This window comes from Zonotrichia albicollis, chromosome 14 (genome assembly GCF_047830755.1).
Source record: "Zonotrichia albicollis isolate bZonAlb1 chromosome 14, bZonAlb1.hap1, whole genome shotgun sequence".
NCBI classification, from domain to species: Eukaryota; Metazoa; Chordata; class Aves; order Passeriformes; family Passerellidae; genus Zonotrichia; species Zonotrichia albicollis.
Genome location: NC_133832.1, coordinates 14,635,234 through 14,661,172, shown reverse-complemented (window position 1 = coordinate 14,661,172; position 25,939 = coordinate 14,635,234). Strand labels below are relative to the sequence as shown.

Genomic DNA, 25,939 nt, shown 5'->3' with positions numbered 1-25,939 from the left:
GATTTATAGTGGTTTATTGATGGTCTGATTCTGCTACCTCAGGAGAAGAGTGAACAAAAGACAGGATGCTGACTCATGAGCAGAAATGGAGCAAAAAGATGACACGTTGTTCAAACCAGCCTTCAGAGCAGTGATGACATTCTGGAAGAGGATAATGACTGGGAGAAGTATCTGTGGGATTGACCTGTTTGTTTCAACTTTCCCAGGGCAAGTGTTTTTTAGCTGTGGGCTTTCATGTATATTAGGTGCAATATTATTACTCACAAATTATCAGCTGGAAAGGAGAGACATTATGTCAGAAGACGAAAACTGACACCCCCAACATTTGCTTCAGTTTCACCGGAAATCTGTCACCTCCCTGGTCTTTTTTGGAAGAGTCTGAAGATTTAAGTTCAATGTATCAGAGGTATTTGGCTACTCTGCTCTGGCTGACCACTGCAAGGCGTCAAGAGCTATTTTTAGACACATGAATAACGAAGGATTTTGGAGTGGATCCTGAAATGTCCTGAGGCTCAACAGGAATGTGGCAGTGGCACTCAAAGGGGCTTGTTTGCAAGCGTTTGATTTGTTCATTAGCTCTGAGCTCTCCATCCCAGTGTGTGCTGTGAGTCACATCTCCTCTGCCCACAGCCTCCCCATGGAAGTGGTTCCAACTGGGGGGGTCTGTGCTTACTTGGGGCTCAGCCAGGGTCTGGGCAGTTCCACCTTCTACTGATGTGGCTGTGGGAGTCACAGCCCCGGCACAGTTCCTCTGCATCCCCCCCAGCCCCCTGCCAGGCTGCCAGCTGGGGTTTGTCAGGGGACACAACTGCTGCCCTTCCTTGGCCGATCTGTGCAGCCCAGGGCTCGGGGCAGTGACTGCAGCTTCAGCTCAGGGTGCCTTGTCTCGTTTGTTTGGCTGTGTCCTGCCAGCTGAGACACCAAACTCCTTGGGCATTGCTGTGTCCGAGGCTCAAGGGGTCCCTGCCAAGGCACCAGCACAGCTCCAGACCACCAGCATCAGTACAAGCAGTGTCCCTGTGCCACATCCCAAATGATCAGGGTGCCACATCCCAACCGAGCAGGGTGCAGTGTCTCTGTGCCACATCCTGCAATGTCACTGTCCCACATCCCAATCGAGCAGGGTATGCAGTTTATCGCACCAGGGGCCACTGCAATAGTAGGTGTACCCCCAGAGACAGGAGGGCACATGCACACATTTTTATCACATATCACATTCTTGTCTCCTGAAGCTATGACTGAGAAGCTCAGACCGGTGCCCAAGTCTGTACGGTGTTTCTCAAACCCTGAATTACATTTTTATTTGATTTTTCAAATTCTCCGAGAGACTCCCCGTTCACTCGGCATTCAGTGAGGCATGGATGCTCACTGGGTGAGCGGTTGAGGACGAACCCGGCGGCCCTCCCCGGTCACGGGCACCCCTCGCTGTCCCTTCCGGCCAGGTCCCGCCGGTCCCGGGGCCTTTCCCCCCTCGGGGCGCCGCGGCCGGGCAGGGCGGGAACCGCGGGCCGCCAGGGGGCGCTGCGGGACCGCGTGGGCGCGCTGACGGCGAGGCGGTGACACAGCGTCCCCTGCTGGCTCCCGCCGCCGTTCCCGAGCTCTCGCCGCGGTTTCCGATCTCCCGGTGCCCTCTCCCGGCTCCCGCCGCCGTTCCCAATCTCCCCGTGCCCTCTCCCGGCTCATTTTCCCCATTTAACGACGCTGCTGTGGCACTTCCCGGTCGGCACCGGTCATTAGAAGGCGGCACCTCAACTCTGGGCTCCCCGCACCCCCGTGGCCATGAGACCCGGGCGGATTTTCCTGCTCATTGAACTCAAAATTTCCTTTGGCACAGGAGCAGCCGAGCGAGCTGGGATGTGCGGGGGAAAACCCACAGGACACGTCCCGGTTATGGTGTTTGAGTGGGCAGAGGCAGGGGCACTTTCTCCACACCTCACATTCTCGAACACAGCAAAGCAAACCTCCAGGAATAAAATAAAAATAAAAATAAAAATAAAAATAAAAATAAAAATAAAAATAAAAATAAAAATAAAAATAAAAAATAAAAATAAAAATAAAAATTTATGTCACTGGTGACATTGATTCCTGCATTTCACAGACAGGCAGAGGTGAAGCAGCTGAGCCAGTGCAGGTGTATGAAGTACCTGTATAAAGCCCTGTTGGCAATGCAGATCTTAAAAAGAATCATAAGGCCTTCAGCAATGACAGGACCTCAGTGGGACACATTTTAGCTGAAAAATACTCTGCTCTTCCTGGCCTTTGGTGATTCTCACCCTTCTTTCCTGGGTGAGAATTGGGACAGGACACAGCCTGTGTCATGTGCCACCCTCAGGGTCATCAGCCTTCCCAAAAGCTGCCAGCAGCTCGGTCCCTCTGTCCCTCTGTCCCATCTTGCTCCTGCAGTGTCCCTGTGCTTGAAGGCTCTCTCCCATCTCTGTGGCAGCCCCCCATGCCCAGCCCCTTGCCCACACACAGCCTGGGAGATGCTTCACACCAGGTTTCTGTGAGGTGAATGTCAAGACATACCCCACTTACTCTTGTCTGCATAGTGACAGAGGAATATTAAAAATGAAAATAAATTCAGGATCATTAAAGGGTCAATGCAGATGCCACAGAAGAGGATTTTACACTTGAGAAAGCTGAATTTTGTCCTCCTGTGAAAAAAAAAAAAAAGAGTGATATCTCATTTTGATGTGTAAGAGACCAGGCCCATTCTCCACCTGCGGTACCAGTCTCTGTGCAAACAATTGCACTCTGTGAGTTAACACTTCTCTTATATGGAAAACTCATCAAGAAGAAGCAATTCCTGTACCTGAGACAGGGATAAAAAATTTTTTAAATGACCAAAGTCCACAGTAGCAGTAAAATGTCAGACCAAGTAACTTGGTTTTACCAGCTTAATAGTTATTCAGTTAGCTAATGATTACTTCACTGGCAAGCTTAACTCCTGCACAGTGAGCACTGGGCTATTTGACAATAGCAGCAATCCCAAACTGAGTGTCAGCTCAGGTGACCCCTCTGGTGTGTTCAGCACTGTGTTTTGGGGAGCAGAGCACCCTATGAGAAGACTCTCAGGTGTCTTCTTAACACAGTTAAAGCCAAAGAGAGAGGAACCCTCCATGGAGGGATGTCATTCCCATTCCTCTGGCTTACACATTCCTGTTTCTACATCTCCATGTTTTTCAAACTAAAGTCATTTGGTCTGGGTTTGGAGGGTGTTGCAGTGCTTTGGGTGATGTTGAAGTGAACCCATTTAACAGCTTTCATTTTAATCACTCAGAATTGGCTCAAAAATCCTGTGAGCCCTCTGTGGGGCTGCACAAAGCTCATCAGGGCTGGTTAAATGATTCACAGCTGCAGGTTCATTATTCTGCTCGGAAAGTTTCTTCAAAAGGAGAGATAAGAAACAGCTCTTCAGAGAGGGCAATAAAAACATTCTCTTCTTTTGGTGAAGTCACCTGATTTTAACACTTTGAATGCTAAAGGGTTATTTTGATGTAGATGCAGGGCTCTGTATTTGGCATATTGCCAGTTTTCAGTAGATGTGTAGTTGGAAATTGATGTATCATCTTTGGTGACCAGTTACCTGCCTGAGCTCTTGCTGCCCCACTTGCAGCTTTCCCAGCCAGCCTGGGTCTGGCACAGTCACAGCACACATGTTGTTACTGAGCAGCCCCTTCCAAACAAATCTGACTTTGGTGATCAGTTTTCCTGTGTGGCAGAGCTGTAGCAGACTTGCTGTGCAGAGTTCCTGCCGTTCACTTGCATTCATTGAGGGAGAGCACAACGGGATGGCTGAGCATCCCAGCAAGAGCACCATGGAGAAATGCACAAGGAATTGATCAGGCTCTGCTTCTCTTCATGGAAGTGTTTATTGGAGAATAACAATTAAATTCAAGGAGACCTCAAAGTATCCCATGCTCCTGCCTGGACCAACGTGCCGGGCTAAAAGTGCTGCCATTGACTGTGTGAGCTGCAGGGAAGCACATGGCAATGAAATAGCATTTGCACTCAGGGCACATCCCTGGCTGACTCCTCACCTGGGTAACCACAGCACTTCTTTGTGCAAAGGGCTTTTCATGCTGAAAGAAGTCAAGACACATGGAGACAAAAGTTTTGGTCATGTGTTTATGCCTGCCACAAGCAGCAGTCTGTGCTTTTTTGCTAATCCTCTTGTAAGAGGGAATATCATCTCCTTTTCTTTATTCAGAAGTTACAGAAAACCAAGAGGAGAGAGAGGATACTGAACCAGTATTTTATTTGACTGCTAGCCCCAAAGAACATTGGTGGATCAAATCTTACTCTATTACAACCACACAGATATTTTAACAGAGCGCGTATTAAAGCAGAGCATCTGGTGGGAGGTTGTGTGTAATCAGGAGGAAGTTTGCCAGACTTTTACAGAAACACTCACCTCAAAGAAATGATGATTTTTAAGGCAGCTCAACACTGCCAGACTGCAAACTCCTACTGAGGAAATCACTGCTGTGCAAGGATCAGCATGGGATGGATGTGCTCTGAGGAAGCAATGTCAGCTTTACATCTGGGGGCAAACCGATCCTTGGAGAGCTGTTACCAGGTGAGGGATGATGCTGGCAGGTGAGGGATGATGCTGCCAGGTGAGGGATGATGCTGGCAGGTGAGGGATGATGTTGGCAGGTGAGGGATGATGCTGGCAGGTGAGGGGTGATGCTGCCAGGTGAGGGATGATGCTGCCAGGTGAGGGATGATGCTGGCAGGTGAGGGATGATGTTGCCAGGTGAGGGATGATGCTGGCAGGTGAGGGATGATGTCTGCCTGCTGCCATGGGCAGATGGGCAGCCTGTGGCTTTGACCTTGGCCTGCACCATCCATCCATTCACACAGGGCTGAGGGATGCTGAGCCAGCGTGCTGTCCTGCTGAAGGGTGAGGGGCAAGAACGGACTCTTTTATTGTTTACTCAGATTTTTTATTTACTATTTATTAATTAATTATTTATTTATTTACAGATTTATTTAGCCCAGAATAAGGAGTTTGACAGTTCTCTGGGAGTGGGTTGGGATATACATGCAAACTGCATTATTTATTTTCATTGATTTTTTTTCTATGTAAAGAGAAGAGCATTTGAATAAGTTTTACTAAGTTACAGTAACAATATTTGTTTGCATTTGTGATTAGTTCGTTTTTTTAAGAAGAGACATCTTGTTTATAGAAACTTCCAGACAGTAATAGTAGGAAAATGCCATTTGCAGAGTCATGGATTCCCAGTTTTCCAGACAGTAAAACACACAGTTAGGAGTGATATCTGGTTAATGATGTAATTTACTTGTACCACAGAATTAAAGGTTTTGGTACTGCCTCTGTGGCGCCAGCTCCAGGCAGGACTCCACTCCAGTGGAACCAAATCAAAGATTCACCTGGTCAGAGCCAATACCTGAGCCCTGAGTATTTGCTCTCTGAGGAGATGTTTCTAATTCCATTTCCTCCCCATAGCAAATCCTCAAAAAGAAATCACTGTGCCTCAGATGGGAGCACAGACCTGAAGCCTTAGCACTGTCAGTGCCACTGGGATTTGCAGTGTCCCAAGCCATGCCAGGTCCCTGTCCCAGCTGTAGTTGTCCTCCTCCTTCCCACAATAACTTAGGAAAAAGCAAGGTTAGTGTTACTCTTACTCTTTCCTCCCCTTCACAATTTCTTTTTGAAATACAAATACATTCTCAGGTCACACAGTTTTGTACCCATCAAAGCGTCTTGATTTCCAAATTGAAGCAGCCTTTCACGCAGGCCTGCAGCTGTGACATGCTGCCAGTCTGGGTGGAAATGCTCAGCTAAAGAGGTGTAATTTAGAGTATTTTGCATGGGAAGACTGAAGCTCATTTCCTTTTCACTGTCTTTTAAGATCAACCTTTTACCAGCACAAGGGCTGAGCCAGTGCAGAACGGACACAAAGAAACTGGTTGTTCTTTCTGAGAAAGAGGAGAACACAAACTTAGGTGGCTTTTCATAGCTGAAGCTGGCTCTCATCTCTTTCTAGTGACCCAAACCCAGCTCTAAATGTGGTGTCTGGCTCCACTGTGAGCCCCCAGAGCAGCAGCTGCTGGTGCCAGCTGTCAGGCACACACACCCCCAGGAATCCCAGCTATCTCTTGAATTCCAGAGGCAGTGTTTGGACCAGGACCAGCATCAGTGCACCCTGCCACTGGCGATGGAGCTGGAACACAAGGATCTGTGATTGAGGCGAATGCTGTGGCACATTGTCAGATGCTCAGTTTAACTGAGCAGGGAATACATTACTGTTTACATGTTACAGGTTAAACTTCTTCCATCTCCTGCCTTTTGGGTTGAAAACCTGCAGGTCTGGTTTGCTGGTTCCATCTCAGACAAAGGCAGAACCCCCAGTTCCATAGCTTCTTAAAGGCTGCTGCTGCTGCTGCCCACAGGATAACTACAGGACAGAGGGACAGGCTGACCCAGAGGAAAAAGGGCTGCCAGGCTGGCACAGAAGCCACAAAGAACACAGCTCTTGAGGACTAGTAAAAAATAAAATACTATTGAAAGTGAAAATAATTCAGATTTTATGCCAAAGAAATGTCAATTCACAAAGTTAAAGCCCTAACAGTTTACATAAAGCCACAGTGTGTAGCTGGTGTGTGTATAACCAGTGTAGCTTCCCCGTGTTTGCTTAGACCATGAAAAGCTTTGTGTGCTGTTAAATAATTATTTTCATTTTTGCTGACTGTTCCAATGAAAAATTCACTCAACACCCCTCGTTCTGGAGCGCACAAGTGGGCAATTCATCCCTAGCGAATTGTGATACCTGAGAGAACAAGGTCCTGAATGACCCAGTCAAAGGCTGAAGTTTGAATGCTGTTGGTTGAGTTGATGGTCTCCAGAGCCCTTTCCCACCCCATTTCCCCATGATTTTGCAATCTCTGTGTGATGCTGCCCAGCTGTCGGATGAAAGGTTCAGCTTTCCGCCACGATCGGCTGCACGCCGGATATGTCCGTCCTTGCAGAGTTCCTCTGTCAGCTTTCCGCCACGATCGGCTGCACGCTGGATATGTCCGTCCTCGCGGAGTTCCTCTGGGAGGGTGCCTGTGCCTTCTGGCACGTGCTGCTCCTCTTGCAGGGGCAGTTCTCAGGCCTGGTGCGGCGGAACAGCGGGGAGAGGGGCTGCAGAGCGTGGCCCTGCGCTGAGCTCCGGCGGCGGCACACGCACAGCAGGCAGCGCAGCTCCGCGCGGAAGCTCTCGTTCAGCCAGCAGTAGATGAAGGGGTTGTAGCAGGTGCTGCTCATGGCAAACCAGTGGAAAGCAAAGTACAGAGCGTTGCTGCTGTGGATGGCCCTGCAGGAGAGCAGCACTACGTAGCAGTTGAGGGGGAACCAGCACACGGCAAACACAACCACCACCACCATCAGCATCTTCAGCGTCATCTTCTTCTTCCTCTGGTGGGCATAGTATTGCTCCATGGTGAGGTCCCCGATGGCGTTCCTCAGCCAGAGCTTTTTGGCCACTATGGTGTAGGTGATGGAGATCACAAGCAAGGGCAGAACGTACAAGAGAACAAATGTAGTCAGGTCCAGGTACTTCCAGAAAAGATCAGCAGGAGGAGGGAAGCTGGGGAGGCAGACCATTCGGATGGTTCTGTTTCTGGAGATCAAAGAGAAAGAGCTCTCAATTCTACTAGCAGCTGCACACATCTGAGGACAAAGAGCCCAGACACTCAGACAAGTTTCAGTACAGGTACGGGTGGCAAAACTCATTTGATGTCATAGGAAGGTGCCACTTTCAATGGAAAATTTTACTCTAGGTCTGACCTTTAGCTCCAGTGAAGGTTATCTTAAACAAATCCCCAGGAAAATAAAGAAATCATCCATATTGGCATCTGTATCCTCTGCTCACAAAGGGGCTCTCTCCCATGTGCCTGCCCCAAATTACATGGTTGAACCTCTGAGCCCAAAACAGCTAATGAACCAACCTGGAAACAATTCCATTGATTTTCATTGTCCCTTTGTGACAGACACAGCACCCATGTGAAGGGAACTAAAACTTCTCTGTTTGACCACCCTTTCTGCTCTAATGACATGGATGGAGAGGTGTGGCCTTGGCTTATCTGGGGCTCTGCAAATATCATACAACAAAAAATACGTAAATGTCTTACCCAATATAAAACCTTGTCAGAGTCTGATAAATGGCGTGGGGCAATGAGAAGCAGCTGGCCATGACCCAGATGATGATGATGCAAATCCCTCCTTTCACCGTGGACATACGTGGCTTGAGAGGGTGCATGATCACCTGCAGAGAACAGCAACTCCTGAGGATTTACAGCGTCTGGGTCACTCTTTGAGCCCTATCTTGCATGTGACATGCAGCAGCATCTCCACATCTCTTCAGTGTTAAAAGGCAGAGATTCACTTTGCAGGACTTCAGGGAGCACAAAGGCTGGGAAATGCATGGAGTTGTGCATATATTGGATGTTACTGCTGGCCCAGAGCCTGAGCAGAGAAACACATTCTGTGTGACCCTCAGAGACTCCAGAGACCGCAGTAGTGAGATCTCTGTAGAGCTATATGCACTGGGGAGGATTACCTTAGGCAATGAAACAGTAATTAAAAATAGACCTATCATGCCATCCAGATGATCGCTTGGCTGATGAGGTCTTTAGTATTTTATGCATGTCATTTCTAGTCCCATTATAAATACCTACTTAATCAAGTAGTACAGCTCCCCCAGAGTATCTGTCTGCTGTGGAATTTCTCAGGATTAGCAATATTTATAGAGGCAAGTGTTAGTTTCTCTTTAGTCCAGGACGTCTCCTCACTTCTGTCTTTATCTCTTTGAGCCATACTAGTTCATTCCAACCCTGAGGAACCCCCTCCACTGAATTTAAGGACATGTATTGTTTACCCTTAATTAAACACTTACTGATATCTAGCCATGCTTTGCAATCAACCCAGAATCTACAGATTAAAATGAATCACTGTCAAAGTGCTTTGATTTCAGGAGCCGTAATATTGCATATGAAATGGGCAGACTGTCAAACTCTTTGTGGTAAAAGGGACAGAAGTGGCTGATTTCTGCTTTGGCAGTCCTCGTGATTCTCTGACACCAGGTGGAGCCAGTTCCTGGTCTGAAGTTCATCCAGCCACTGCATTTACCACCTGAAGTTGCTTTTCTGTAGCAACTGTTTCAGTGACTCCAGTACTGCAAGAAATCCTATCTACCTGAGAGCTCACCTTGCTGGATCTGGCCTCCCAGCCCTCAGCACTCATCAGCTAAAGAACAAATTACAAACTCTGTTTCACTTAAGGAAACACTTCAGTCTGTACTGATTGCTTGACTTGAAAGGTTTTCCTGGCTGGTATCAGGGCTGGAGGAGGAGAGAATTTCTTACCACGAACTGGATGAGTTAACATAGTTCTTACTGTTTCCAGCCTAAGGCGAGGAATGGGGCAAGCATCAGAACAGACAGACTCTCATAAATCTGTGTGCAGAGATCGTGTGGGCTGGCTGATGTTTGAATTCAGCACTCATTCCCTGTGCTCTGAGGCAGGGCTGAGGAGGGCAGGGAGCCCACAAGCCCAATGGCTCAGGCAGAGCAGGGCTGGACCAGGCTCTCTGGCACTGATCTGAGTTTTCAGAATCTCCAAGAACAGACTCCCACTAACCACAACCTCTCTGGACAGCCCATTGCAGTATTTCATCACCCTCACTGTAAAAACCATCGGTGTTTTGTCCACTGCCATGAAAGCTGGAGTTCTCCCCTCTGTTCCCTGAGTCCCAAGACAGTGCAGGTTTCAGGCACTGGGATTTGAGGAGGAAACAACTGTGTATTTAGCACATTACTTACTAGCAAGCAAAGGAGTGGTGTTTTCAACATACCTGGTGCCGGTCCAGTGCGATGGCAGCAAGAGTGAGCACAGACACGTGGACAGAGCAGTACTGAACAAACCGGCTGATGTGACACATCAGCTTTCCAAACACCCAGGTGCTGCTCACAAACCTCACCTGAAGAACAGACAACATCAGATTAAGAGGAGCAGTACTGAAGAGAAGCAAATTGGCTTCCCGGGTGCTTTAATACAGCTCCCTGAGGCTTTGGAGGGGCTTCATGCTCATTTTTTCCTAGGGAAACAGTGACTGTGCAAAAGGGTCTCAAAGTGAGGTGAGACTTACTGCACTGTGCAAACCAATGGCTTGAGCAGTGCTCTGTGCATGTTGTGTACATGTGTACACTTGTAAATTTACCATGGCCCTTCTGGAACACATAAAGAAATCTTAGCTCTGAGGCTAAGGCTCTGCAGGGCACACTAGGTGCCTCCCAGAAAACATTATACCTTTGGATGCTGAAAGCTGCACAGTCTCCAAACTTAGTGAGAGAAATCCATGGAATCCATCTCACCTGTTCCCAGAGAGGTCTTACTGATGATGGCTTTTCTGCAGAGGAGGAGAATGTGCCAAATTGCCTCATTACCTTGTTATTCCTGACTGTGTAATATTAATTACAAATTAATGTCACTCATTTTCCTGCAGATTAAGCTAATTTGAAGTAAAGTATATTTACTACAAAGCATCTGTCCACAGAAAATTAGACCAGCTAATCTGTTTTCAATTAGTCTAATTAATTTCCCTGTAGGGGTGACTCTTGCAGCATTGACTGTCACTGAACTGGAGCAGTGTGCTGGATCTCTGGAGCTGGTGCAAAGCTCATTCCTGAGACAGCTTATAGAAATTTAATTACACGTGCCCAGTGTGTGGCTGTTTGTGTGTGAACACACAAGAGGGCACCAGGCTCTCCCTGAACAAATTACTGGATGCAAATCCCATCAGAGCAAGGCAGAGAAGTCCCACCAAAGAAACAGCATCCGTTTAAGAAAGGATGAATTCCAAGAACTAATTCAAAACCTGCTTTTGGAAGGCTGAAGAGCGCTCTGGGCAGGATGAAGCAGGAGGATTTTGAACTGGAGTGCTGGGTTAAATCCAGGAGCAGAATCCTGTGTACAGGGCATGTATAGTCTGTGACAGTGGGGGAAGAAATTAATCCTTCATTTTTCCCACCTCATTCATTTAATATTCTTTTATATAATATATTTATAATATTCTTTTATCTCATCTATTTTTTAGTCACTGAAAATAAGAAAAGGACCATTAACCCCAGGAAGCACTGTCTGTAGTGGCCGAGGGAGGGACATGCCACCAACACTGTTCAGTGCAGCCTGAGCACTTCCCTGAGATGTTGCACAGGGACTGACCTGGTTCATGTTGTTTCCATAGGAAACCAGCCATTAGTTGGATTTTCTTGTGTCAAACTTGTCCCCACTTCCTTCCCCATCTACAGGCAGAAAGGGCTCCCAGATCTGTGCCTTGCCCAGGCAGAGGGGGAAGCTGCAGCAGAGTGAGCCCTGCAATGACTGCGAGGAGGGGCTGTGAGCCCCCAGCTCCACTTGCTCAGGGCGTCTTTGGGATGGGGCCCATGACTGCACCCTCTCCAGGAGGCAAAAGGGGAATGGGGGCAAAAGTAAGTCTGTATCCCAGCCTGGTCCCTGCCCCTCAATCCCAGTGCACACACTGACAGGCACACACAGACACCGGCTGGACGGGGCTCACCAGTGTGAAGGGGGTGTTCAGGGTGGTGATCATCACATCAGCAACAGCCAGGTTGACGATGAAGAGGTTGGTGGCAGAGTGCATCCTCTTGTTCTTGATGACCACGTGGCACACCAGGGTGTTGCCAAAGAGGGAGATGCAGATGATCACAGAGTAGGCGACGATCAGCAGCGCCTGCACTGTCCGGCTCTGCGACTCGCCCTCGTACTTGGCTCCGCTGTCAAAGTCCCCCAGGTCCTCCAGGTTCAAGTCACTGTGGAAGAAGGACTGGTTGGGGAAGCCGTACAGTGCAGAGAAGAAGCTGGTGGTGTTGTGGTTCTCTGCTCTCCAGAAGGGCTTGGGCATGTACTGCAAGGGGAACCAGGTGTGCTGTCTCATGGCTGGGGCAGCTGAACCCTGGTCCAGCCACTCTTGTCAGCGCCTTCTGCCAGCTCAGCTGCTAAAGCCAGTGGTTGCAGGAGGGAACACACACACTTGCCTTTTCAAAATCTGCCCCATGGTTGCAAATTAGAGAAAAGGATTGATAAATGGGTCCTTCTGCCTGTGCTGGGGACACATCAGCTTCACCTCAGAGGCTCCCTGTAGGCTGTCCTTAAATCCCATATGTTCCCCTCAGAGGTGCTGATTCAGAGGCTGAAATATCAGAGATGCCCAAACACTTTCTCTCTGCACCAAGGAAGAAATCTTAGTGAATAATTCCTTTTGGGCACTGTTCTTCTTCAATCTGCAATTTATCCTCTAAAATCTGCTTTCCTGGTTCTCCACACAGTCCTTAATCCATCACGTTTCTGTTTGCCAAGAGTTTTCAGAGCTTGGCAGAAACAAAAAATCATGGGCTGTCTTTCACTTTGCTTTTCCCCCTCCAAGTATCTCTGACAATTCAGTGAAGCAGCTTTGCAGAGCAGCAGAATGGTCCCTGTGTTCCCTGTGATATACACAGCTGCCAGATGACACACTGCACAGGAAGGAGCCAATGGCAGATCTCTTCCCAGTTTTTCCTGAGGTGTATCACAACCCACACGTGGGTAACAGCACAGCCTGACATGTGCAGATCCAGAGAGCAGCAAAACACAGACAGAGGGTGGATGTGCTATGATCTCCCCTGTCTGCTCTCTGCTCTTCTCTGGACCCCCAGCACAACTGCTGCATGGGGGTGAAGCATCTTCACCACGCTGTGGCACCTCTCTTTCTCTTCATCCCAGAGTTCTAGCAGAGAACATCTGAGGGCCTTGTGCTTGGCCCCAGCCCCTTCCTGCTCATGTGGTGCAGAGGACGGAGTGGAAAGTGAAATCTGACAGTAGGAGCAGCAGCACAGCAAGCACGGGGGGCACCCAGGATGGGCAGCTCCCCTCTCTGCATCCCAGCTGGGCTGGGGTCTGGGCTGACCCCAGGGCACTCAGGCACCTCTGGCATCTCTGCAGCAGCCTGGCAGAGGTGCAGGAACACACAGGGCTCCATCCCTGGGCTCCTTTGCTGTGTATGGCCCCAAAAGGCCCCTTTGCCATTTCCCTGCCTTTTCCCTGCTGTGCATCAGGAGGGAGAGGGGCACAGCAGCACTTGTGTTTTGTCCACTGCCATGAAAGCTGCAGTTCTCTCCTCTCTTCCCTGAGTCTCAAAACAGGGCAGGTTCCAGGTACTGGGATTTGAGGAGGAAACATGCACATGCATGAACCCAACAGCAGTGAGATGTCCCAGGTGCCAGAGGGGGTGACTCTCATCCCATATTCCTGCAGAGCAGATTTATTCTCTTGCAGGTACAAGCACTTCAGCAATCACATGCTGGTTTGCTGCAGTTATTATTCACTTGCAAACATCCTGAGCTGCTCAAAGCAGGATTTGGGGCTCATCATGCATTGGTGCTGGCTCCTTTCAGGCAGACAGACAAAGCAAGGGAGAAATGCACTTTTGCCAAGTCATCCAGGTGCATTGTGCCCCCCCTTGTTTCTGCAGAAGATTTTTGGCTTTCACATTTTGGCTTTTCACTACTTGAGACACAAATTATTGGAAATTTTCATTTTTGTGAGATCATTTAGTATTCTCCTTGTTAGTGCTCTTTTGAAAAGAAATATCAGATTGCTGAAAATTCACTTGAGATGCATATCCACCATCTGAACAGACCTAATGTAATCTCATCAGGAGATCAATGTTGATGAGGGCCAGAGAAATCAGAGCTGTACTATAAAAACTCAGATCCTTGGGAACATGAAATCACCAGATTTCAAGCATTTTCACACGACATTGCCATGGTTCATTGCCTTTGCCCATGGAGGCCAAGGGGCCTGTTGGGAACAAGTCCCTGAGCTCAGTGCGTTCATGGAATCTTTCCTCTACTTCCCTCCAGGGAGTTTTTCCTGCCTGACAGAGAGAAGTGAGATAATTCAGCAGTCACACTCATTGTACAGCATGTAAAAGCATCCAGGGTCGAGGCTGCTTGCACTTGCACCTGAATTTAAGCTTATTTTAAGGAAATGAATTCTAAAGACATGATTCATCTCCACTACTGGACAAAATTTAATGATGAGGCAAATCATAATAGCAGGGGAGATTTTCTCTGCAGGCTGTTACTACAGGCTCAGTGGGTACCTGCATTCAAATGCTTGTCCCTGTCTGCTCCCACGAAGATGTACAGAAAATGCTTTCATCACTGGAGTATTGAGCCCAAAAACTGAATAAAGTTGTCCCCACAGGTCCCTACAGATTGTTGTGTTTCATATTTATGAGGTATGTAAAGGCTTCACAAGAAGGCAGATGAGAAATCCTGTGAACCCGAGGCCACTACATTAAAACTTTTCCTAATGCAGATATTCCCATCATGTTCCAGCTGTGGATTTTTTGGTTTTTGCCTTGGTCTTCTCCCTCCATCCTTCCCTGAGCTCTACTCCTGATGCTGAGTGTGGGCTCCCCATGTCATCAGGAAAGGAGGTGAGAGCGCTGGAGATAAAGTGCTGCTCTGCTTTGGATCTGCACTCAGGACCCCCAGAGCTGATGCCCAGAGCACCCACCAGGAGATTCCAGCCCCTGAGAGAATCCTCTCCTGCCTGGCAAAGCTAAACCAAGGTCTGCTGGTGCAATAATCAGATTTCTGGGCTGAAAAAGAAAGTATCTCTGCTCTGCCATTCAGAGCTGAAAGCAGCTGGAAGCAGACAGGAAGTTTCAGTGCCTGAGCCTCATCCAAAGGGAGAAAATTCAACAGCTGAAATTGTCAAGTCCAAATGACTTGACAATTCAATTCAATAGGTTTGTTACATCATTCACCTTCTTGCAAGATTTGTCTGTCCTAGAAAGTTTCATAGTTTACTCTTTTCTATGTGAAATAAAAGTTTGATAAATAACAGAAACAACAAGAGCTATAGAACAACCCTTGACATTTTATTTCACTCAAAAGGTGTGTTAGAAATAAAGGTCTGGACATTCCTTACATACCGTGAATCTGCAACATTTTCTCTTTTCATATTTGCTTTAATGCACTTGGGACACTGTATTCTTCTCCATTTGCAATGATTATTCCTGCTTTTGTGACTCAGAAAACGTGGGATGAACAGGAACAGGAATTTTACAGGACATTTCATGGACTTGATCATAATAAATAACCCGCATTTGGTGATGTCAGAGTGAATACCCCAGTAATACATTAAATAAAGCAGCTCTGTAATTCAAACAGGTGCTAACCATTCAAAACCACACTACACACGATGCCTTTCTGTGCAGGTGAGCCAAGACTTGGCTTCTGGGAAGGGAAAATTCTGCTCAGCTCCAGCAACATGAGGGTCACCTGTGTGTGCCTCCATCCCACTCACATCAATCACTGCGTGCTTCCTCCTGATATATGGGAGCCATTGCAGCTATAATCCAGCTTTAACAAAACATTTTCACTTAATGAACGCAGACTTTTGGGGAAAATCATAACATTTACCACTCTCAATGTGGTAAATTTACCAGTCCCAATGGCTTTTGTTTTTTCCCTGTTTGGCGGAAAAATGTGGAAGGAAGGTGCTGGGCACAAACTGTCTCTGCCAGATACTGAATTATATCCCCTAGAAAGAGAATTTGAGCTTTTATTCTCAGATCTTTCTTGGAGGCAGTGTAATTGGATTCTCATGCTGCAGACAGACAGAGGGAACAAACAATGGAGGACATGTGTGGGATACCAGGGTGCTGATACTTGGGAGCTGGAAATAACTTCTTCAGACACACTAGGCCAGCCTTTCTGCAGTGAAGCCTGACATCAGAATTATTCACAGTGAATAACTGGGGAGGAGCTGCATGGCCTTGGGGCCAACTGCTGCACTGTAATGGACCATGTCCTTTCCTAGAGAGCAGCCTGGCTTAGCTGAGTGTCCCTGAGGAACTCCCCAGGGCCAGAGGAAGAGTGAGCTCTAGCTCAAAACAGTGTACCTGACAGGTTTACCATGACTTCTCTACTGTAGCTGCAATTATTTCCAATTCCATGTGCCAGACACCCCGAGAGGAGCAGCACACACAGCAAAGCACTTGAGGAGGGCAGAGGCAAGCTGTTCTCAGCTGAAAGGGCAGAGTTCTATTCTAAAACTTCAGTTTATTCCCCATGACTATCCAATGGCTGTGAGGTAAAGCCAAGGGAGTCTCTGTTGGCTCAGGACATGGAATTTGACATGCACTAATGCAGAAGATTGGCTCTTGGCAAAGAAGGCTCAGCAGACACAGAGGAGATGGGATGTACAGGTGACATGACATGGCAGCTGTCACTCATGGTCCCTCAGGAGACAGGAGTGAGCATTTCCAGGTTCAGGCAATGTTGGGGGTTTTTCACTTTCTAGAAGATTCAACACCAGAAGAAAAAGCCAGGTGGGTTTTCCAGGTGGGTTGTTCCAGAGCCAGCTGGCCCTGGCAAAGGATGGGCAGCTGTTCCTGAAGCTTCTGTCAAGCCTTTTTTCTTTAGTTTGAAGGGTACTCCTCTGGAAGGGAAACTACTTTGAAGTTTTGAAAAATAAAAAAAAAACCCAAAAAAACCAAAAAAAACCCCCAAAAAAACCCCACCAAAAAAACACCCAAAAAACCCCACAAAAACAGACTGACTATACTAGCAGCTACAAATGTTCAGACACAAATCAAGAGCCAGGTCCTTGAATAAGTGATGCAGAAGATGAAGTATGATTTGAAAGGAAACATTTCTGAAGACAGGGATGCCATGAGCCCTGAACATACAGTCCCAAAACCCATCCATGAGCAGCAGCTTTCTTTTTGGAGAGAGTGACTGGAGAATAGGTGGTATTCTGAAAGAAATGCTGGTTTTTCACTGAAAATCTGAATGTATTAAAAAAAATTAAAAATACTTTGCTATATTTCAGGAGCAAATACTTCTCTAAAATAATAAAATTTCCAACTTCAGTCTTTCAGCCCAGAGCTCAGTTGCTGAGTTTGGGGTCTTGGCACAGAGCTGGAGGAGGCAATGCCTCCAGGGGACGTGACCCTGTGCAGGGGTGCCTCAGGGAGGGCAGTGGTGCTCCAGGACAGTGAGAAGCAGAAAATGGCCTTGTCTCAGGTGTGGGGAGGTTGGCTCTGGAAGCAGCTCAGCCAAAAAATCAGCCCTCACCCCCTCCTGCCAGCACTCATTTACTTGCAGTGCCCTTCACATCCTTGCCAGTCTGGGCATCTCCCACCGGGACTCTTTTGCCCTTAAAGCATTCAGAGCCTTTTTCAGTGACTCTTATTCCCTCTTGGATTTTGTTTTTTCTTTTTTATTTCTTCAGATATTTCAGGGGCTAAGTTTTGGAAACAATGATGACGATTCCAGCTTGGGTCAGTTTGCATTCCTAGTATGAAAAGCATTTCTTGCATTCATCCCGTTCTCTCTTTTCAACTGCCCTTTATCTGACTGCTCCAGGAAAAGCAGAATTATCCATGGCTTTGTTTTCTCTCCTTACAGCCCCAGCTGCACTCACTACAACTCCTGGCTTGCAAGGGGGAAAAAATTTACATGTACTTTTTCCTTTAGATGCCAGCTGCCACGTTCCCAGATGATCTGTGAATGCCCAAATCTCTTCTCAACACCCAGATTTCAGGAGCAGAGGCACCACACACCCCAAAGACAAACCTGTCTCTGGCACACCAATACATTGGTGCCCCTCCTGAGAGCCCTCCTGATCCCTGGGCCCCAAAAGCTCCCTGGCAAGCGCAGGAGTGATGTCAGTGCTCAGAAGTGAGCTCCAAACAAGGGCTGGGGCTGGAGGAAAGCTTGGCAGGATCCTGCTCAGCACTGCTTGCTGTGCAGCAGGGGCACAGCTGGTGTTAAAGGGGTTTTGACCATTTCCCAGCCAAACCCTGCCACTCTGTGCCTCAGCACCTCCTCACAGAGATGGAAACCAAGGGCAGGGCTCAGAGTGAAAGGCACAGCCCCACAGCTGCCCTGATGGAGGGGTGATGGCCTCACAACTCCTTCCTCCCACCGACTGACCTATTTCTGAGCACAGACCAACTGCAGCTCAAAACCAGCTGCTATTATGGCACAATCACCCAAAACCTCCCAAAATTGTGCTGTTATGTAAAATTACACAGCTGCTACCCTCTCTCCATAACATCCCAGCCTTTCTTCTCTTTGCCTGGTTGCTGGTGCTGGGAGAAGCCAGGTGGGTGGTGTCAGCACTCAGTTCAGGGAAACTGAGAGCCTTGGGAGGGGCACAAACCAGAGCCCAAACTGCTGTGCCTGGGGTTTGGCTTTGGGCAATGGAGCAGGGGGCGGTCTCAGAGCAGCAGCCCTTCCCAGCTGAGAGCAGAAGCTGGGGACAGGTGCCAGGAACCACCCACCACACTCCTGCTGTGGTCCCACAGCTCCAGCCTGAAGTGAGCACAGTGCAGGTGGCAGCAGCTCGGTCTGGAGGGACTCCATGTAACACTTGGATTTGAAGGAAAGCTGGGAAGAAAAGAAGCTGAATGTGTGTCCAGGAAGGGATGTTTGTTTGAGCTGGTCCTAAAGATAAAGAGATATTAGAAAAACCACAAAATCCTTTGGAAGTATCCTTTTTCCTCTTCAGTCTCAGTGTGTCTCCTGCTGCAGAGGTCTGATGCTGGTACCAGGACACAGGGCTGTGGCACCATCTCCTGCCCTGGCAGAGCCCCCTCTATGGGAGGACTGCACTTTTTTCAAGGTACCCGCAGTAAGTTGATGAGGTGAGTTGGCAAAGGTGTGGGGCATTACAGGGGTTGTTTATTTAAATTACTGTGCAGAAGTATTTTTAAGACAGAAGAGTGAACATCCAGGTTGAACCCTGTTCTCTGCCCACCACCTGCCCAGGGCAGCCAGGGGAGCTTGGGGCTCCACAGCCTGAGCTGCCTGAGCTGCCCACTCCTCACCTGGGCATCAGGGAGCTGTGGGCACCAGGACACCCAAGGAATGGGTGCCCTGCTCCCTCCTGCAGCTCAGCCAGAGCACACGGCCAGCACATCCTCCCTGCTGCTGCCCCAGCACTGACCTCAGCACTGCTCTGCTGACCCTCAGGTCATGACAGCACCAGGCACCTCTGCGGTCCCATCATCCCATCAGTCCCAAACTCTTCTCCAGTAAATCACTTTCTCCTTTGAAACCTTTCCTGAAACTTTTTTAGCTTCCAAGTTAGTGGTATTTTAAAGTTCAGGTCCATACTGTAAACTGACAGTGATCAGTAGAGTAGAAATTATCTGGTTTTGTTTTCTCTCCAGCACACAACATTCCACATTACAGAAACACAAATACATTCCAGATGAATTACTTGGCAGTGAAAGTGTAATGAGATAGCCTTTGTTCTTCTTTATTTCTCTGTAACATGAGTGACAGTAGTATGGGGGAAAAAAAGAAAAAAAAGGAAAAGAAAAGAAAAAAAGTCAACCTCACCCAGCTAAAATAAGCAAGAGACAAGAACATCTTCATGTGTTCCCTGTTAAGCAGAAGGAACACAGCTCAGCCAGACCCACTGGCAAGTGCTGAACCATTCACTGTCCTGGAACTAACAATAAAGGAAAAAAATGTTCTGAAGGACAGATAAAGCCATTCCAAAGGACTGAATCACTGAGAATGGGAGTTCCTTGGTGCAGGGAACTAGGGAAAGAAAAAAGTGTCTGAGTCAAAGTACCCTAAAGGCTTTGCTTGATGAATCAGGCTGATGAGACCTCACCTGCTTCCAGAACACATTTTTTAAGGTAATGTCATTCATTTCTTTCATACTGAAGAATGTCAAGGAGGAACAATGCCACTAAGGCTGCAGTTATCATCACAACTATTTTCCTTCAGAGACTACCATTGTATCTGGGCTCTCAGCTTGGAAGAAATGCCTGAAAGGAGATAACTGAAAAAGAGAAAGAAATTAAGCTTGAGGCTGTATTACCTCTTTTCTAACAGTCAGAATTTGAAAAGAAATACAGAAGTCTAAGAGAAGGTTTCCTGTGTGAGAGGTTTTCAACACAGACTACAAATTCTTTTTGTGGGTTTTTTTTTTCTTTTTCTGCTGCTGTTTACTTTAGTTAAGGACCTTCTCCTTAGGCTGGACAGACTTGGGCATCAATCAAACACAGGCAGCTTCTCTGAGGGCTTCCATCTCCTCTGGTCAGCAATAGATCATGGCTGCAATTGCAGCTGTCCTGAAATCAGTTGGGGGGAAGAGGGGGAAGATGCAATTTGGGAGCCAAATAATCTAATTTAGAAATGTTTCTCTCCAATCACTTCTTAGTGATTTGGTTTGGGTGATTACACATCACTCTGGAATGGGAACACTGCGTAACAAGGGAGAAATACAGGAGGAAAAAAAAGAAACAAGGGAGAAAAAAACCTCTGACATCCCAGCAGCTCCAAAGGTGCTGAGGACTGGCCCAAAACACAGAGAAATGCACTTAATTTTATAAAAGTAGCTTAGAAGTTTACACAGCTATTCCTGTCTTTAGCTCTGATCCTGATCCCTTTGAAATGAATGGTATTGTTATTGTTTGTGTTTTTCTAAAATTTCCCAGAACTTAGCCCCATGAATGTTCAAAAATAATGAGCTGTTTGGGAATAAGCTGTCTCCTTTCAGCACCTCCAACACTGGCCAAAAAGGTTTTATGAACCTGTGTACCTGATTTGCACACAAATCTGATCTCCAGAAGGTATTATGAAATTTTAATTATAGTCCATCTGAAGCAAAATGGCCCTGAATCACATCCAAACTTCTCCCATGCTGAGCAGAGGATTTTGTGCCTGGCAGTCTTACAAACCTCTTCTGCTGCCAACTTAACAGGATAACACTCAAAAACCTTGAGAGCCCTGAGTGGAAGTGGCTATTAATTACAAAGGTTCAATTATCAACAACAGCACCTGAATTGCTGAACCTCAGACCCAGCACAGCAGGTCTCCATAACCAAATATCGCCTCTTTCTGAATCACTGGAACATTTGCATGAGTCAACCTGGAGGAAAACAAGCAGCCCTGCACACAAAGGATGCCTTTCTGTCCTCTGATCCATAGTTCTGCTGTGACCCATGCTGGGCAGGGACTTAGGGAGCCACTGCTGAGCAGCAGGAGCTGCTGCAGGGTGAAGCAGTTGTAAGCATAAGCAGCCAGCCAAATTTGCAAGAAAAACACTGAAAACATCCCCATGTGAGTGAAACAAAAATCAAAAGACACTACTTCTGCACAAGCATCTGGTTTAGGATGTTTTGTTTGTTGTGGTGTCTTTTTTGCCACAGGAAAGCAGGCAAAAGCAGCCCTGAACCTCTGGCCACCACCTTGCTCCATCTGTTACTAATCAGCATCTAGGACAATATGACTTTTTTCCTGTTCTCTGGGCAGCCAAATTCCCAGAGTTTACACACAGGACATGGAAGGTGTGCTAATATCTGTGCTAAATGCTCTGACAGCAATGAAAACATCTCAGGCTTTTGTGAGGAGCATCAGCACAAACACTGATGTTTTGAGAGTGCACGGCAAGGGCTGGGGGTGGTGACCCAGGCCTGGAATCCAATCCTGGATAGATAAACAGAGATCCTGCCAGATAAACAGAGGAGGTTGAGCCACACACACAAATTGCGATTCACATTCCTGACTGAGGCTCCTTCGGGACCCTCCTTCCTTGCAAAGCTCTGATTTCCCTCAATCAATTCTCACATTCCCTCTCTGTGCTGTGCTCCAGTCTGGGCTGATCACGTTTGCCACAGCCAATATCAGTGTGACACACAGCCAGGAGCAGCGAGGGGCTCACTCTGCAGGAACAGAACAAATTACTTGTGTCTTCACAGAGGTTTGGCATCGAAATGTCAGATGGAGCAGGTAGGCAACCTGGTGAAAAGATTTTTTCTTATCACACAAAACAAACCAGGATGTCAGAGAAGCCCAGCTGAGTTCTGTCATGTGTGGGGTTGTGTCCTGCAGTCAGGAATTTGTTGTGCTAGGTGTGAATCCAGTTAAGGTTTGTTGCCCTTCCAGTCCACACTGTGACATTTATTTGCCATCACCTTAAGACATCCAGGGGTTCATTGATTCTCCTCCATTTGGTTTAGTAATTTATGTATCTTTAGCCTACAGAAAGCTGGGTCATGACTGTGAGCTGGCAGGACAAGGACAGACCCAGAAAGGTGCAGGACATGTTCAGAATATGCTTTACAACTTACTGCCATTGCATCAAAATCCTCATCTGCTCCCTGATCCCAGACTGTCAGTTACAGGACGTACCTGTACAGTCCAGGTACAGACAGGCACAAGATCCAGATGTGGCATTGCCATGACAACACTCTTGTAAAATGGATTTTCTGCTCTTCTGAGACTCAGCATTCAGGCAGAAGCAGCAGTAAAGGTGGGTGCTGCAGGAGACCCAAAGAACTGTTCAATGGAGTGTGTAGAGCAGCACCAGGATACCCTGGGAGAGGGGGTCAGTGGGACAAATCCTGGGAGGGTGCAGGGATGGAACCCTTAAAGCAGCTGCTGTCATGAAGCACTACTGAGGCAGTGAGGTTATGGAAGAAGGGTGTAGCCATGATATTTTCTGAAAAATCATTTCCTTAGGAATTTTTCACCTGAGAAGCTGAGAGGCCTCAGGAACAAAATGTAAACATTGATTATTTGCTGCTGTGGAATGCAACAGGTGGATCTGTGATTGGTCTCATGTGGTTGTTTCTAATTAATGCCCAGTCACAGTCAAGATGTCCAGACTGTCTCAGTCAGCCACAAGCCTTTCTTAGCATTCTTTTTCTATTCTTAGCCAGCCTTCTGATGAAATCCTTTCTTCTATTCTTTTAGTATAGTTTTAATATAATATATATCATAAAATAATAAATCAAGCCTTCTGAAACATGAAGTCAGATCCTCGTCTCTTCCCTCATCCTCAGACCCCTGTGAACACCAGCACAGAAGGGCAGATAAATGAAGCAGCACAAAGCAGCCTAGGGCAAAGGATGCACAGGAAAGCCCTAACAGAGCATGACTGGGTAGCTAAAGAGCTGTCAGAGGTCACAGACCAAGTGCAGGAGCCACGTGGCTCAGGACACAAGACTTGGATAATATTGATTAAATATGGGCAAAGTCTAAGGAGGTGCTTGGTTTGATTGGGCAATATTTGGGCAAACCGAAATGAGAAGAATTTTAAATCTTGGTTCCATTTTGCTTGACTATTAAAATCCCACAAATTAGGATATAATTTGTGTTTCAGCAATACTGATATCCCCCTGGGTAAAGAATGAAATTGCTGTCTGAAACATGGGGTGAAATACCAACATCATCTACTGCTATTCAAATTCTTAGAAAATGAAGGAGCAGCAGCAATTTACTCCCAAAGCCTTTTGAGATGCCAGCTGCTTCCTGACAGACCCTGAGGCCACAGCATGGAGGCACCAACCATTATGCTAAGTGATGCCCCTGGGCATGTCAAGCACTGTGTTACTATGGCTCAGCTTGATGATTCCAGAACCTTCCCCACAGCCTCTCCACTTGTAACCAGTCTTCAGGCTCTCAACTGGACTGAAGATGATAACTTACCCTGACAGTGATTTATCCGAGTTTCTCAAAGCATTAAAAGCTGTGGCCCAGTCTCCCATCCTTTATCACTGCAGACAGTAATTTGATGCTCTGCTGGATGATCAGCCTTTTGGGAATTTGCTGGCTAATGAAACACTGCTATCAGTTTTATCAAATCTTTCTAGAGCTTCACCCAAGGGAAATCACATAACTCAGCCATAGCACCAGCAATCCATTTCCCAGGATGGTCCTCATAAAGCAACTGTGAAACCTGGCATTTTTGCACCTAAAATTTGCCCCAAGTCTGTGGGTTCCACTCACTGAGGATCAGAACAGGAGCCAAGAGGATCCATTTCCCAGCTGTGCATCTGGAATGTTAACAAAGGCATAAAAGCCATGGCTTCTCACCCACTGGGCTTCTCAGAACTGCAATTAGCAATGCCAGGGGATCCTGGTCAGCTCTTCCAGGCTAATCCACAAAATATCCCCAGACTAAAAATCTCTAAAGGCTGCAGAGAGAGAACCATGAGGCACAATCCATTGTGACACAAGACTCGTGGCCAGACCCTCAGAGGGAGCAAGGATGGGCAGGGAGGAGCTCACAAGGAAAGGGCAGCTTGGACTTGGCTGGCAGCTTCACTTAAGGACCATCTCTGGCCCTTCCCAGGCAGCTGACCTGGGTCTGTGCCAATGACTGGAGAAAGGGACAAACTCAAATTTCAGTTACTGCAGGCTCTAGCCCCAACCTAAAAGGTCGATATATTTTTTTTTAATAGTTTCAGTCATACCTTGTAAAAATCAAATTAATAATTCTGGTCACATCAAAACAGCTTTGTGAACTGAAACGATAATTTCCATTTCCCATTGTGAAGACTGTTCAAAAGGAAGAGGGTAGTTTTGACATAAATCTCCCTCAGATATTCACAAAGTAGAGCCTGGAATGCCTGTTCCAGCTTTATTGCAGCAAAATCTTTCAGTTAGGAAATGTGCATTGACATTTTTGTGAAACAAGAGATTACAGCTTAAAGGCATGACATGCCTTCAGCAGTGGGAAATGGTTTTAAATGCTCAGCTTTGCAAAGAGCTACACGTTTAAGAGTGTGACCAGACCCTGGTGCAGGACAGGAGCCAGCCATGGGCTCCAGGGCAACAGAGCCCTCCTGTGCAGCTGCACAACCTATGAGACCCCTCCCTGGTGCCTGCACAGCCCTTGGAATAAGGTATTGTACCCTGGGCTGGCGCAAAAGTCCAGGTGCATGTATCCAGGAACATCTGTAGGCAGGTTTATAGCAGCATGAGCTCAAACATGTGGGCCATTAAGCAGATAAATCAAACAGCAGCTCTTCCCAAGAAAAAAAATCTTTCTTTTGCATTGAGAAAATGAAGCAGAAGGGAAGTTTTCTGAGGTCACATGCCAGCTGTAACCTACTGAGCTGTATATTCACAGGGTATTGATGAAAGGAGGTTGAGGATTGTTTCAGCTTTAACAAGCTCTCCTGGCCCTGCTGGAGCACTGCAGTGCTCACAGCTGAACAGCCACCTCCTCATTCCCATGCTGCTCTCACTCCTTGGCTTCTTTTGATGTTTAACAATCTGAGAGTCTGCAAATTGGACTAGTCACAATTCTCATGTTCAGCCTCGTACCAGAGATTTGATAAGCCCATCCAAATCTGGCTGCACATCCCTTACCCCACTGGCTCCAAAGAGCAACGACCTGGAAATTTTCAAAAGGAAGGGAGGGAACACCAAACCTGGAGGGACTGACACTCCAAAAGCACCCACACCAGTGGCCTGTCCCACATGTTATGTTTTGCTTTAGATCTTCCTGCATTTGGCAGTGACATGGGGAACAGAACTGTCTCACTGCCAGCCCCATTCCCTCACAGAGCCACTGCAGTCCCAGCAGCAGGAGCCCACGGGCAGGCAGGGACACACTGTGCTCACTTCCACCCCCAGCTTTGCTTTGGGCTTGTTTGCTTCTCACCAAGCAGGGCAGCCTGACCCAAAGATGGCTACTCTTTACTTGCCTCTAAAAAGGAAACATTTCCTTGGAAAAAAAAAAAAACCTAAATATGAAAAATGAGGATCCAGTAAGAAGTTCCTACAGGCTGGGTTTCTGTCAGCTCCTTACAGTGACAGACTGCAAAGCTTCCCATACTGACATACACAAAGTAAGACAACTTCTTTGTTATACTTGATGACACTGAGTAAGAGAGTATTTCTCTGTCCTGTGCCTACCAGACATGCAGAGCATGCACTGAACTGTCTCTTACACAGCAAGTTCCCTGCCCACACCTTCTTCCAACAGACTGAACTCCTCCTTTACTGTTTCCTTGTGTGTCCTCAGGGATAGATGACTGTTTCATCTCACCCATCCTTCCCACGGTTAAAGAATGCAGAATGAAGTCTGTCTCTCAAGAAC

General features: G+C 47.3%; 1 protein-coding gene across 1 annotated transcript; it reads right to left on the bottom strand.

Annotated features, from left to right (window-relative positions):
• Positions 1 to 3,932: 3,932 nt before the first annotated feature.
• LOC102072719 (G-protein coupled receptor 83) lies at positions 3,933 to 12,802 on the bottom strand. Its single transcript, XM_074551547.1, has 4 exons — positions 11,589 to 12,802; positions 9,864 to 9,989; positions 8,143 to 8,276; positions 3,933 to 7,631 (listed from the first exon to the last, which is right to left on the bottom strand). The coding sequence occupies exons 1-4, from the start codon at positions 11,964 to 11,966 to the stop codon at positions 7,007 to 7,009; spliced, it is 1,263 nt and encodes a 420-aa protein (XP_074407648.1). The 5' UTR covers positions 11,967 to 12,802; the 3' UTR covers positions 3,933 to 7,006.
• Between the last annotated feature and the right edge of the window lie 13,137 nt (positions 12,803 to 25,939).